Genomic DNA, 15314 nt, shown 5'->3' with positions numbered 1-15314 from the left:
GAGTAAATTATCAATATATTCTTTTTCTGTCAGATTTTATCGATAGACACTAACATAGAATATGACCGACCATTAAGCGGTTCAGCTTTTCGGCCTGTCAACTATGGATAATCTTCTTAATTTTTTTTATAGAAAGATGCGGCGTTTGGTATCAAAATCAGCGAGAACTCACGCTTCGCCATAGTTCGACCATTCTTCTTTGTTATCAATGTTGTCTCTGTAGAGATACATCTCAAGGTGCTCAATAAAATAGATTAATTGTTGATGAGGCTGTTTTCATTATGTATAACAAAAAATTCTTTCCTGTGTACAGTTTTGACTAGGACAGTTCCTTCGAAGTGTGTATTTTCATTTGCTTGAGTTTGAATTGTATATATATGCAAAATTAAGCTAAAATCAATACAGAGATTTACAGATTATTTAATTACTGTTTCTCAGATTGTAATAAAATATGCATGTACACTGACCTCGCTTCTTTTATTAGATTATACAGTGTATGTATCGTATCCCGAAGGAAAAGCAACCAAGACAACGTTTTGTAAATTAGTGCGTTTCCGAATAGAAAGAAGACTTAATATTCGTACAGTTATATACTGTAATTAGATGGTTGATTCCAATTATTTAATAGTTAAAAATTTTAGAGCATTTTAATTCTCAATGTTTTCCGTTACCAGCGGGGAGCGAAAGGCATTGCATTGATTTTCAAACACAAATGTGACCTATATAAAATATGTTTGTTTTTGTTGATGACTTTGGCGTTTTTTGGAGGTATTAGATTAAAATAGGACGTATTGTCTATACAGAGGATTTTTTCCAGAGATTCGTTTTCTCCTTTATAAACTATATTAAGTCTGTTGGTGTCGGTAGAATTGGCGCCAAGGCTAAAGCATCACTTCAGTCCTCTTGGCCCAGGAAATCACGTGTAAATTGGCACACCTTTTTTTTTTTTATCAATTCTGGTCGTATCACAAAAAATCACAAGATGTGTGAGAATTTCGGCTTTATTATATATCTCTGAGATCATAATATTTTATTAAGAAAGGTACATGTAATATATATTGATAAATATATAATCGGGATGTGATCTAAAATGAAATAAAATGAATAAGAAAAAGATCAAAAGTTTTAATGCCTCCTTTCTTCAAATCTTTCCAAAAGAGAGCTGATGAAACTAGTTTGAGCGAATAATGACGGTTACACGTCTCCCTGCTGAGAAACGGCACCGGAAGGAAGCAATATGGCCGTATATTGGACCGTGTCGATTTTTGCAAAGTTTACGAATTAATAGAGTTTTTTTTCCAAATATTGACAAAGTCAGACTGGGAAGTATAGTTGACAGATGATCCTCGGGTTGACCTCAAGACATTCCAGCGTTGTTGTATGCCTTCGTTTCTATCAGGCCCAGGGTCTTAAGTAAAGACAAAATCTGTACATCCCTTGGCTCGCTGTTTAATTTGCACTTGGTGTTAAATGAGCACGCGCCTGTAAATGGATTAACGGATGATTAATACTTGCCGACAGAAGTCGATGTTCAAAATAAAGAACTCTGTGAAACAAACATGAGTCTTTTGGGCAATTAGAAAACACTTTATGGGACATCGATATACGGTTAAACAGTATTTACATTTGCTTGATTTATCTCTTTGATAATGCACGCTGCCTGTGGAAAAGACTCTAAATGTTCGATTCGAATCTCAATATCCATCGGGCACGGGGTTCTTAAAGGTCGCTCTACGTATACCAACATTCACTAATTAAATCAATGAAAAACATAGTTTAAAATATATTTCATACCTGTATCACAACAAATACCATCAGCAACACAGTTTCCTTGATTACGACTTCCGCAAGGTGGCCCGGAAATGGCACAAGCTGTTGTACTTTCATTTTCCTTTCCGCATATGTTAGATTCGGATGTACCCATTTGACAACCAAAAGGTCCGCAGCAAATGTCGGGTCCGACACATTGACCCAAAAGCCCAGGTCCACAAGACATACACTGAAAACAAGATTAAACATATCATGACATATGTCGTACAACTGAATCTTCCTGTGTGCTGCTTTTTAATTTCAAGTGTTGCATTATCATCTAAAACGGAAAATGGTGACAGTACATCGCCAACACATGTATGTGTTTGATATGATGCTAGCTTGTGTTCATCAATTGAGATATCGCAAAAAAATGAATTTGATAAATCCTAATTATCTATCATAGAATTAACAAGGGCACCGCCAAGTGGAGCATCCCCTTGCGACATGAAACACTTTGGGGGGAAATGCATTATTTTGGCATACACCAACTTGCGTGATGGAAAATCAGGGCATGTATTATGTATATAGCATGCAACGTTGATGAAAGTTAATATGATACAAAGTATCTAAAAACCCCTTTGAATTCATAATATCTCATTTATCTATATTCCCATGCTCTAGGTTGTATGTATATTTGTGGAGAGGGGTGTTGCATTGTTTTCCTGATCACTAGCGGAAAGACACCACAAATGTTTTATAATTGAGTAATTAAGCTTTATTCAGTGACATATATCAGAGATATGTAAAAGCAAATATTTTTGTTTCATTATGAATATAAAACACAGCTAATTTGCTAAATATGATCTAGTGATCTGTAGTTAATTCTCTGACATGTCGCATTTCGACCCAAGTTTATAGGCACAGTTATAGATCTGCTGCAATTAATATTAATATTTGATATTGACGATATTAATCAATGCCTCTTCTGAATCCTGACCTGTTTGACTCTTAATAATTCGGGAAATATAGCCCGAATTTCGACTCAGACGGCTACTTATTTTGATTAAATTGGGATAAAATTAATTAACTGTCCGCTTCAATTTTTTCCTTTGGAAATCCGTGTAACTCACCGTTACTAAAGCAAAGTTTGTTACTTACCTTTACCAGGTCTAAATCCAACAAAATATCAAGTTATTGATTTGAAATGTGTACGTTCGCTTTACTACCGGAAATGTCTATTGTCAAGTCGGGTATATAAAATACCTGTTTAAAATGGTGATTTTTTTAACGAGATTTTAATAAATATTTAACCAATTGACTTTAGAACGTATAGGGTTCTTGCGTTTACCATGCTAAAAAATGTACGATGTTTGATATACATTGGTGGAAGGATTTCTTTGAATCTTGCCCATAAGCTGAAGGAGACACACATACACACACACACACAGCAGCGATGCTACATCCCCTTCGCAACAAGTTGCGCGAGGGGATAAAAATGATGAATCTCCGGTACATGTTAAAGTGCGAAACTTTTAGAGCTTTGTCAAAAAAAAGAGAAAAGAATAAATACACATTCTCGTATGATCATCGAATCTTCAATATATTTTGATAGTTTTAAAAGAGATTGTGGACACAGTTATGGAATCTTTTCGGTAATCGTCGCCATGGTTCATGGTTCAAAACATGCAACAAAACTATCGACACACATTGATTTGCTATTAAGACAGGAAAAGGCGTACAAACATTCAAAAGACAAGGGTATGATATTTGATTAAACATTAATTAATGGTCATTAGAAAATAAATCGATGACCTAGGTCTAAGATTTTGCTCTTTTTTAACCAATATTCGCCCCACGCAATCAAATTACCAAGACCTCTATTGATATTACAGATCAACTGCCATTTAACCGCGATGTTAAAAGAAAACAATATTTCTCTATCGTTAAACGATAATTCTTCGAACATTGTTTCCCCAATTTTTTCTTTAAAATTATGAGACTTGAATGTTTGAAACGATATGAAATGTTCATTATAACCTACGAAATGTCTGTACAATTTATGTAAGTAGTTGTAAATACCAGAATAGATGAAGAACAGTAGACCAAATAGGTGTAAAACACAGTGTACTTCTAAATAACCCACTACACTATACCAGAACATGAATGTACCTTACTAAACCTAAATAACGCACTACACTAGAACATTATTATACCTCACTTAACCTAAATAACGCACTACACTATACCAGAACATGAATATACCTCACTAAACCTAAATAACGCACTACACTAGAACATTATTATACCCCACTATACCTAAATAACGCACTACAATAGAACATTATTATACCTCACTAAACCTAAATAACGCACTACACTAGAACATGAATGTACCCCACTAAACCTAAATAACGCACTACACTAGAACATGAATGTACCTCACTATACCTAAATAACGCACTACACTAGAACATGATGTACCCCACTAAACCTAAATAACAAACTACACAATACCAGAACATGAATGTACCTCACTATACCTAAATAACGCACTACACCAGAAAATGATGTACTCCAATAAACCTAAATAACGCCATACACTATACCAGGACATAACTGTACCCCACTTTACCTAAATAACGCACTACACTAGAACATGAATGTACCTCACTATACCTAAATAACGCACTACACTATACCAGAACATGAATATACCTCACTATACCTAAATAACGCACTACAGTAGAACATGAATGTACCTCACTATACCTAAATATTGCACTACACTAGAACATAAATATACCTTACTATACCTAAATATCGCACTACACTAGAACATGAATGTACCTCACGTAACCTAAATATCGCACTACACTACACTAGACTATGAATATACCTCACTATACCTATATAACGCACTACACTAGAACATGAATATACCTCACTATACCTAAATATCGCACTACACTAGAACATGAATATACCTCACTATACTTAAATAACGCACTACACTAGAACATAAATGTACCTTCCTATACCTAAATGACGTACTACACTATACTAGAACATAAATGTACCTCACTATACCTATATAACGCACTACACTAGAACATGAATGTAACTTACTATACCTTACCATACCTAAATGACATACTACACTATACTGGAACATGAATGTACCTCGTTTTACCTAAATTACACATTACACACTATACTTCATAAAGTATACTCTCTGTCTACTTGTACTAAGTAATATGCATGCATTACATTTACATAGAATGTTTGTAAAAAAAAATAGTTTAAAATGTATGTACTTAAATTAATCTGTATGTACACTGACCAAAAATATTCTGTATCAGAATTTACTAAATTTCCATTCTACGCTGTATTACTGTGGAATATTTAATTACAGAAAATAATTTCGAAGCCACACAAAAACTGGTACGTTAGAAACATTGATTATCATTTTTATGTACCCTATCTGTAAAGTAAGTGTCATTTATTAATATCGAAAATTATTTCGGCTATTAATAAAATTGTTGCTTTGGTAATCTTACCTATATAGTTACTGTAATCTATTAAATTAACTCTAAAACCACGGAAATAAACCGTCGATATTGTGGTAAATAAGACCTCGGGTTTCTCTGTTTTAGATTAGTTTTTGATACATTTCCGCCCCAAGTAATTAACGCTATACACTATAAAATCTAAATTTAATAAGCAGAACGACAGGGTGTTATTGGTGAGATTGATGGTTCAAATAAACACATGCATACGTTTGCTTATTAAATACATCTGCATTGCAAGACAATGTTAGAAAAAATTAGATCAAAGAATTGAAGCAAGGGAGGTTTGCTTGTGACCTGTACGTTGAAGTTAATAGTGCTTTAAATAAAAGAAAGAATCGAAAAATCGACATATTTTTTCTAAAAAAAAAACCGGACGAAAAGATCAAACGAATTGCTACTGCAAAGAGATTTTTACCCTACGAAAAGATCATTTTTAACAGTTCATACTGTGTCTACTATTTGAAGCATATTTTTGATCATGACTTTGATTTTTCTTATTGTTTAAAGACAAAGAACTTATGAGGAACTTGCATTTACGAAACACCTTTCGCGATAAATGTCTCTTTGTCATTGCTAAAACGACTTGCGCTCTCTTGCATTTTAGACGCACCCAATCATGTCTGTGCCTATACCTCGACTATGTAGGCGGAAGTCGGAGAGAACTACAAACGGAAAGTTCACTATTGAACACAGTATTCTTTGTCATACAGAGGAGAAAGAACTGCCATACGCTTAATTAATTCTGTCATCTCCTTTTAGATGGACTATGGTTGCTTCCAAAATTGACTTTTCTTATTACATAGGTTTTTACATCTTAGTATTTGATACTTATATGCCGGGGTTTCTGTTCATTTTAAAGGCCTATAGAATTTCAGTGCATACACTTTACGCTTTGTCTTATAGTGCTTATTAACTAAATCAAGGTTTACATTATACATTGTCTTGGCATCACATGAAAAGTACCCGATATGCCATTGCACCTAACATGTTCACTATTTTGGTGAACTGCTAGAAATATTTCTAAAAACAATTGTACAAAGTTTGGATTTGTTATTCCCTAGCCGAAGAGGTGATTTGGTTTGACTAGAACATCTGAGCATGGTGTTCTTCGAATCTTAGGACAGTCCCTCATAACTTTCTGTATACACTTATATTACCATATTTTACAGTTTAAGATAAACCCTATTTATTTTTGTTTTCAAAACCGAGCCTCCTTTTTGTGCATTTCTCAAAGTTCTATGATTGGTTTGACTTACTATATAAGCTTTCTTTAGCATCGTCGGAGTTCAGACAGACATCGCATTGCCATGTAATAGCACTTCAACGGCCAGGTTTCAAGCTTAATTGTCAGGGCGAAAACGGGGGGGGGGGGGGGGGATAGACACCAAATCAAACGGTTACTGTAACTTAAGCATGAGTAGGAGTCAATATTTATTTGCAATAAAAAACTAAAGCGGGTGAGTCTAATGGATGCTTTGATCACGTGACATTGTATCATACCGTATATAAACTGGTATACATGGGCCCGTCTTTGCAAGGCATACTTAGGCCAAAGTTATATTTCTAGAAAAAAACACATCATGGTATCTGTAGATATAGCCAAATACTAGCATCACTGCCTTTGATAAGCGGGCTTGATATTACATTGTTCTTTCCTATTCACAAATCTATCAGAATTTTTAAAAAGAACTTTTGCATTGTGATCTTGAGGAGTACTAAAATTCTTTTTTTAATTGGTTTGGTTTCTCTACGGTCAGTGACATGATTTTATAGCTGTTTGTCAATTATTTTTCCCCCCTCCCCATTTCAAAATATTTTTCTAACTAAGCCATAAATAGCATTTAGCAGTAAGTAACAGAATCTACAAAAAATGGATTTTTCATTCATGAAATTGGATCTTTTATCGTAAGAAATTAGACACATGTGTCACTTATAACGTTGAGCTAATGTCCAAGGGTGCTAGAGGCAGCGGGATGTACTTATTTTCATTAAGAGCACACTAGACTTAGAATGGGGATTGAGTTTTTCATTATCTTTACACGAGTTATACGGCTTTTTTATCCGGTGACCACAATACAGTCAATGAAAGCTATAAACCCAAGGGAGTAGCATCGCTCTGTAAGAAAAGGAAATGCGAGATTGCCTTCGTATACAAATGCATTAAAACACAAGACCCCACTAAAACACCTAAGATTACAGGTTTTCTTTTTTGTCTTATTTTTTCCAAAGGAATGATTTGTTTGTCAAAAGGAGGGCACTTTGTGATGTGTCTTCTCAATATTTATATATGGATACGGTTCAACGTAAATATGTTAGAGTGATCGGGTCATTGAATATATAAAATCAATAATATTAATTGTCGTCTCTTTGGTACGCTGTAGGTGGATAACTTTTTTTTAGATGTCCATGGCCGTACAGCCTTTTTAAACGAACCAAATGAAACTATTTGTTCTAAATACTGGGCGCATGTGTTCAAAGTTAAAATGGCGATGTATGTACATGTATAAACCAATGAGAGAGAGATTTGATTTTGTAACTCATTCAGCTTCATACATGTCACAACCCCAGTGGATACATACAACTGCGAACAATGTCAGATATAGTAAATAATATTAAGTAAACACGGAGGTGGTCGCGTGCAGTTCAAAGGGTACTGGAAACTAAGGATTTTTCTTTCTTATTTAGGTCAACAAGTCAGCAAGGAAGGTCAAAAAATTATGATTATGTATTTGTTTTTTAATGACAGTAACCTTTTTAGAACTTCCTATTACGGAAACAGAAGCTTACAAAGGACTCCCATGTTTCAAACTTCACACTTTTTTTTTAGTCATTAGCCAAGAATGGCATCTTTGCATTTCGAGTGTGAATTTATGTTATAGCAAAGGTGACTAAAGAAATCTTCCGTTGATATTTTTCAGATAATTAGTAATCAAGAACAAGCACATTAACACAATGGGGCTTTTTTATCGTCTTTCTGCGTGAAAAACTGCTTTTACCACTTCAAAATCAGTTCTTTGTCTTCGAGGGAACTTTTCTTATTTTACAGGCTGTATTTTTTTTTAAATTAGAAGACCTTAATTGTAACCTTTAACGACATATTTTGTAAAGTTGATCAATGGGTTTCTTTAAATATTGTTTGTTGGGGGTGGCTCTCATAAACACTGGGTGCATTTACAAATTCCATTATCAATATTATAAACACATCTTCTATGTAAAAAAAAACCCCTTCAACCTTTCAGTCGAAGTCTGCTTCAGACATGCAATGTTTGAAGCCGTTATGGCCATGTAAAATACTTCATACCCCGTGGGATGTTCATAATTGACGGCAAATGTCCTATCAGCATTTTGTATGGTGACAGGCGTAGTTAATGGGTGCAACAATTCTTGAACTGCATAACAGAAGTTGTCGGGGGCTTGTATGTATAAGTTGTAATAGTTATTTGTAAATCTGTCTATAACATTTCATTTAAAGTGTTTATCAAACAAATTGCATACATGGAATTTCCTTTGTAGGGTGGTATGGAAAACCCGTCGATATTAACGTGAATAAAAGCTCATTATAATCAAACCGGTTTAGAAGTTTCATATAGAATATTTGGCCAAAAATGTTTTAAAATTTTTTGGAAAGGAAAAAATATAACTTTTCCAATGAGATTCGAACTCGTGACGTACATATTAGTAGTTTACGCTGTAACCCATTGCGCTAAGCTGTTACATGTCAGTAACAATTTTGGAAAAGATTATGCTTGATTTTATTTTTTATTTCGATAGGAAGTACGTCACAATATGGAGGTGTCCCATACCACCTTAACACAACAAAGGGAATAACAGACATATCATTATGCCAATTTTAAAAACTCTAGATTTGGGGGGGGGGGGTACCTGTAAAGTGCGAAACGAAATAGAAACGAAACGAAATCTACCGAAACGAAACGAAACGAAATCTACCGAAACGAAACGAAATCCTACCGAAACGAAACAAGACGAAATCGAGCAAAATGAAATGTCTATAACCATTATGATTTAAAATACCAAATTATCACTATCGGGTTCTTGTAAATATACTAGTAATCCATTTGTATATATACTTGTATACCAAAATCGGATTTTACTGGTGATTCCTAGTCTGCGTTTTTCCGACCCCAAACTATGTAATAGATCATATTAAGTAAAATGTACGTGATTAAGAAGGAGTTAAGCAAGAAAAAGTTCGCGATTTTATATTCTTGCGATTCAATGCAAAGCCGTTGAAAGGTGGTATTAAGTACTCACTTATAATAATGAATCTACAGTAGTACACCAACAAAAACATATGCCTTGAAAGGGGGAACCTTCTCGAAACTACCTCTCAATAAGCTGGACCCGACAATGATCTTGATGCTTGAACTTTGTAAATTTTATATGAAGTAAAGAATAATCCTTACACATTATACATATAATTATATACCTTTAATGATTTCAAAAATATTCTGATAGTTTCTTTTCAGTAAGTTTCGTTTCGTTTCGTTTTGATTTCGTTTTGTTTTGTTTCGTTTCGGTAAGTTTCATTCAGGAAGTAATTATTTTTCAAGTTATTTTTGTTTCAAACTCCTTATCTATTTTCCACAGTTTTCTATCGATTGTTATTCATTCAGTTTCCACTTTTTGAACCAATACTTGTTAATCCGATAAAAATGCTAATACAGAATCCTTTTTGATCTCCGGCAATTCTGCTAAAAGCTCATTTTAAACAGCGCCAAAGTCTATTAAGCGATGAACTCTGCAAAAACCCGGGGCCGCCCCAATAAGGAAGTATTGTGAGATTTGGAATGATATGCTTTGATTAATGGTTGGAGGAAGATTTCACCCGACAGAACAATACTATGAGCATTTCGTCCGTTCATTCACGAAATCGCATACATTCCCACGATTATTTCACGGTGCAGTTTCAGCTAGGAGAGAGAATAAATCACGGGTAAGAATTGCTACATTTTCCAAGGTTTATTTTGGGATTAAAACATGATTTTTTGTAATCATTAACTATTAAATACCGATATTGCTCGTGGAAAAATTAATGCAAACCCCCGACATCTTGATTGTTATGATATTTGAAATATTACATGAAAAATTAAAAAGAATAAGATTAGTTTTATTCATGCCGGCAGATTTAAGAGAAAAAAATTGGTCTTCTTCTCTAGTAGTCTTGGGCAAAGTGAAGGGGCATTTGAACATCTAATAAATACCCTGTAATGCGTTTTGGAGTGGCTACTCTAACACGGATCTGATATTTATTTAATTAAAAGGTAAAGTTGTATGCCAGTTTATTAAGCTATTAAAAGGATGAAAACTATAAAAAGCTATAAAGCTTACCTCTTTCGTGGGTTGTGAGACGATCCCCATGCTTCTTTTCCCGCCCGGCGGACAGTTTCGGATGAAACAACAGCTACTTAACGTTGTAAACATGAGCAGGAGAAGACTCACTTGTGGTAAGCTCAAATGAAGAATTTTGCAACATTCCATCTTTTGCATAAAATAAGTTAAGTCTTATAAAAATAAAAGTTCCCTGTACGGTTGATGCTGGTTCTCAGGTACGGGTATACCGACTGAAACGGTGATAGCTTTACAAGGTGTCGTTTACGAGATACTGTGTTAGCATTACGGCCTAGCACTTTTTATCCAATTAGACAACGGTAGTGGGTTTGTCATAAAGCATTGTGTGGGATACGGAGGAATACCATTCAAGCCGGGTTACTGCGGAACAAATATTGGTCGGGCTCGGGAAACCGGCCAATCGAATAGAATGTCGATGTCATCGACACGATGACGCGACGAATGAAATCGGTGATCAGAGAGGATAGTCGAGATTTTTATCACTTTGGTATTTTGTGAAATAAGATATTTTGACATTATTATTAACCGATGTGAATACGTAATCAAATTAAATTACGATTTGAATATTTGTTTTTATGTGTCACTGTTATCGTCAGTAATGAGTTCCCTGTACTTTCATTAGAAGCTGCGTTATAACATTTTGTTTTTTGAACAGTTTTCCTATCATAGTAGGAGATATGCAGCTTTTATTAATATGAAACAAGAAGATGGATGAATAAGGCGTGTAAAATGCCTATATGAGAAAAGATAAGATACTATGAAATTAAAATATCAACAAATCTGATAATTTTTTCTAAATCATTATGGTATTTTTATATCATCACAAAAAGAATATTATCTCATAATTACACAACATGCATAAAGAAATTCAATTCAAATTCAATTTTGGGGGGAACTATTTTTTCGTGCGGAAGGATTTTTTTTAGACGAAAACGACAGAAACAAGAAATTTTATGAATTTTTAATATACTTTTCTTTCTATTACACTTTATTCATTATTTCAATTTTTAACATTTGATAGTTTTGTAACATATTTTGTAGGTTCTTTGTGACACGTACAAAATTAAATCTTGAGATAGCAATATACGTTTAGCATAAAATCATGCAAATATATAGAAAATGTCTGAATTTTTAAATCCAGATTTTGCGAAAATTTTATCTTGAAGCAATATATCTAAAATTTAACATCACTGACCCCCATGTTTTATTATGTCAAACTGATACTGAATACTTATCTCGGCAAGCTTGATTAATCTTATAAAATTCTTGATATTCAAAAAGTTTTTATTTCAAATCAAATTGTAACTATTATATAAATTGTCTATTTTAAGTGCAAAAAGGTCTTACAAAAATTTATGCAGCTTCGTACGATTTTTTTTCTCTCGTAATTCCTCCATTTAGTGTAACCATTGTGCATCATTAAAAACAATATTTGAAGAAATATTTGGCTTAATCAAAAATACTGACAACAAATCCTAATCGGGCTGAAATTGCATTTGGGGTGCAAAAAGATGAAATTAAATTGGCCATAACTCAGAGGGACGGACACTGACCCCTTATCATATTTGTATTTTTTAAGTATGTTTTGTCTACAGATTTCAATGATATACTTCTTAAGAAATTCTTGATACAAGAACATTGAGAAGTGGGATACCTTAAAGGAATGTATATTTATCACAACATCGATTTATAACCCCTAAATATGTTAAATACTTGTAATATGTTGAATTAAACTGGCGTATGCGTGTCAAAACATCAAAATAGTGTCATTTTTAGAACTTCAACGCCTTTGCTTTTATAAGGCGGGTTTGAGCTCCATTTTTTTGTCATAGTCTATATAAGGTTTAAAGAATACCAAACCGATTTCAATCAACAAAAACGTGGAGAGATGACCAACTATACAATAAAAATGTGATTTTGTATCCCAACAATTGAACGTTTTAGAAAAATAATACAAGTCCGTAAATTCGTTGTCAAAGTCCCATATAGCATCAAAACAATTGAGTTTATTGTGAATGAAATGGCTCAGTGGTTAGAGCACATTAGGTAACGATATAGAGTTAGGGTTTTTAGGTTGTGGGTTTGATACCACCAAAACTTAAGATTTTTTTTCTTATCGTTTGTGAAAAAATTCAAAACTGAATATAGCTGGAAAATATCCTTTTGTAAACTCGTATTATAACTTTATGAAGTATATTTATTAAGAAGAATTTAAATTTGAAATTGTATTTTAAGAATGAACCAAATGGGTACTTGTGCTATCTTTTCCCTCCATCTTCTTTCCGGTGATAAATGTGTGATATCTGTCAAAGTCTCTTTTGGACTAGTTCTATTCCAAGTAATGCGATAAAAATTGTCCGAAATTCTACTTTAATCTCTTGCCCGCTTTGGACAATCTTCTAACCCTCCATTACTACAAAACGTTTGTTTTTAACCTTTACCAAATTAAAATTACAATAATATCAAGTTGTTGATTTGAACTGTATACGGTAGTGATTTACTTCACGTCGTACATAAAATTACCGCAAATGCCTATTGTCAAGTCGAACATAAAATTCCTGTTTTAATTTCGTTTTTAACGATAAAATTAATAATATTTAATCAGTTGGCTTGAAAATCAATATAATTTGTCATTTCTAAACCTCTTTTCAGTTATTTGTAAAAAGAAAATGTACGTTAATTATCGTGATTGTCAATGTGTTCGCTACATTCGTCTAATTCTTCCATATATGAAAAGTTACTACAGGTATTTGAAATGTGTTGTCAATGCGTACAGTCAAAGCTCTATTTAACGTTTTGTTCAATCACGAAACAATCAATGCATTATTTACCCCTAAAGTATTTATATGACACATTTAACAATGGTAGGTTTTTTAATTATAGATATTTGAATATTAAAAACGTTGTCAATTTTCGTTAAAAACTTTGGTTGAATCGATATTCGCTTAAAAGTGTTTTTAACCGGGTTTTCCAACGGAAAAATCCGGTTATTAAAATGGTGAAAATGGCGGGCGGGCGGCTGCCAAAAGGGTTCCCTTATTGTACGGATAACTCCTCCTACAGTTTTCAAGATAGGAAATTGTTCTTTTGCAGATCAATTGTACATATATCAGAGGTGTGCATATTGCTACGATTTTGATTTTCGATAATTAATGAAAAAAACCCAGCTTTTGAACTTCGTCATTTTTTGGCAAAATATTGCATATAGGGTACCCTCATTGTACGGATAACTCCTCCTACAGTTCTCAAGATAGGAAGTTGTTCTTTTGCAGATCAATTGTACATATATCAGAGGTGTGCATATTGCTACGATTTTGATTTTCGATAATTAATGAAAAAAACCCAGCTTTTGAACTTCGTCATTTTTTGGCAAAATATTGCATATAGGGTACCCTCATTGTACGGATAACTCCTCCTACAGTTCTCAAGATAGGAAGTTGTTCTTTTGCAGATCAATTGTACATATATCAGAGGTGTGCATACTGCTAGGAATTTGATTTCTGATAATTTATGAAAAAATACCAGCTTTTGAACTTAGTCATTCTTTTGCAAAATATTGCATATAGGGTACCCTCATTGTACGGATAACTCCTCCTACAGTTCTCAAGATAGGAAGTTGTTCTTATGCAGATCAATTGTACATATTTCAGAGGTGTGCATACTGCTAGGAATTTGATTTCTGATAATTTATCAAAAAAATACCAGCTTTTGAACTTAGTCATTTTTTGGCAAAATATTGCACATAGGGTACCCTCATTGTATGGATAACTCCTTCTACAGTTCTCAAGATAAGAAGTTGTTCTTTTGCAGATCAATTGTACATAAAACAGAGGTGTGCATATTGCTACGATTTTGATTTTCGATAATTAATGAAAAAAATCCAGCTTTTGAACTTCGTCATTTTTTGGCAAAATATTGCATATAGGGTACCCTCATTGTACGGATAACTCCTCCTACAGTTCTCAAGATAGGAAGTTGTATTTCTGCAGATCAATTGTACATATATCAGAGGTGTGCATACTGCTAGGAATTTGATATCTGATAATTTATGAAAAAATACCAGCTTTTGAACTTAGTCATTCTTTTGCAAAATATTGCATATAGGGTACCCTCATTGTACGGATAACTTCTGCTACAGTTCTAAAGATAGGAAGTTGTTCTTTTGCAGATTAATTGTTCATATTTCAGAGGTGTGCATATTGCTAGGATTTTGATTTTCAATAATTAATGAAAAAATACCAGCTTTTGAACTTAATCATTTTTTGGCAAAATATTGCACATAGGGTACCCTCATTGTATGGATAACTCCTTCTACAGTTCTCAAGATAGGAAGTTGTTCTTTTGCAGATCAATTGTACATAAATCAGAGATGTGCATATTGCTAGGATTTTGATTTCCAATAATTAATGAAAAAATACCAGCTTTTGAACTTACTCATTTTTTGGCAAAATATTGCATATAAGGTACTCCATTTCACTGGATACGGGTTGACATGGATTATGGATACAGTTCACCTAAAAGAAAACCCGGTTTGCTGTCACATTGACAGCTTTTCACTTGTTATATTTTTTTCCTACGCAGACATATAAGACCGTGAATCGGTTTTGTAAGTAGTTGTAGAAC

The 15314-nt window shown here is 33.6% G+C and overlaps 1 protein-coding gene across 1 annotated transcript; it reads right to left on the bottom strand.

Annotated features, from left to right (window-relative positions):
• Positions 1-1210: 1210 nt before the first annotated feature.
• LOC105333389 (terepressin/terephysin) lies at positions 1211-10968 on the bottom strand. The gene is made up of 3 exons (XM_011436322.4): positions 10671-10968; positions 1795-1999; positions 1211-1482 (listed from the first exon to the last, which is right to left on the bottom strand). Exons 1-3 carry the CDS (start codon positions 10827-10829, stop codon positions 1358-1360), a joined length of 489 nt encoding a protein of 162 aa, XP_011434624.1. The 5' UTR covers positions 10830-10968; the 3' UTR covers positions 1211-1357.
• Between the last annotated feature and the right edge of the window lie 4346 nt (positions 10969-15314).

Source organism: Magallana gigas, chromosome 8 (genome assembly GCF_963853765.1).
Source record: "Magallana gigas chromosome 8, xbMagGiga1.1, whole genome shotgun sequence".
Taxonomy (NCBI): Eukaryota; Metazoa; Mollusca; class Bivalvia; order Ostreida; family Ostreidae; genus Magallana; species Magallana gigas.
Note: the sequence above shows the minus strand (reverse complement) of the source record. Positions and strands in the feature narration are given on the sequence as shown.

Excerpts from the sequence above, each read along its gene's own strand:
- LOC105333389 (XM_011436322.4), bottom strand. The coding sequence starts at position 10,829 with ATGCAAAAGATGGAATGTTGCAAAATTCTTCATTTGAGCTTACCACAA. Across the intron at positions 2,000-10,670 it reads TCTCACAACCCACGAAAGAG|TGTATGTCTTGTGGACCTGG; the intron begins GTAAGCTTTATA and ends TCTTGTTTTCAG. Across the intron at positions 1,483-1,794 it reads TGGTATTTGTTGTGATACAG|GCGCGTGCTCATTTAACACC; the intron begins GTATGAAATATA and ends ATCCATTTACAG.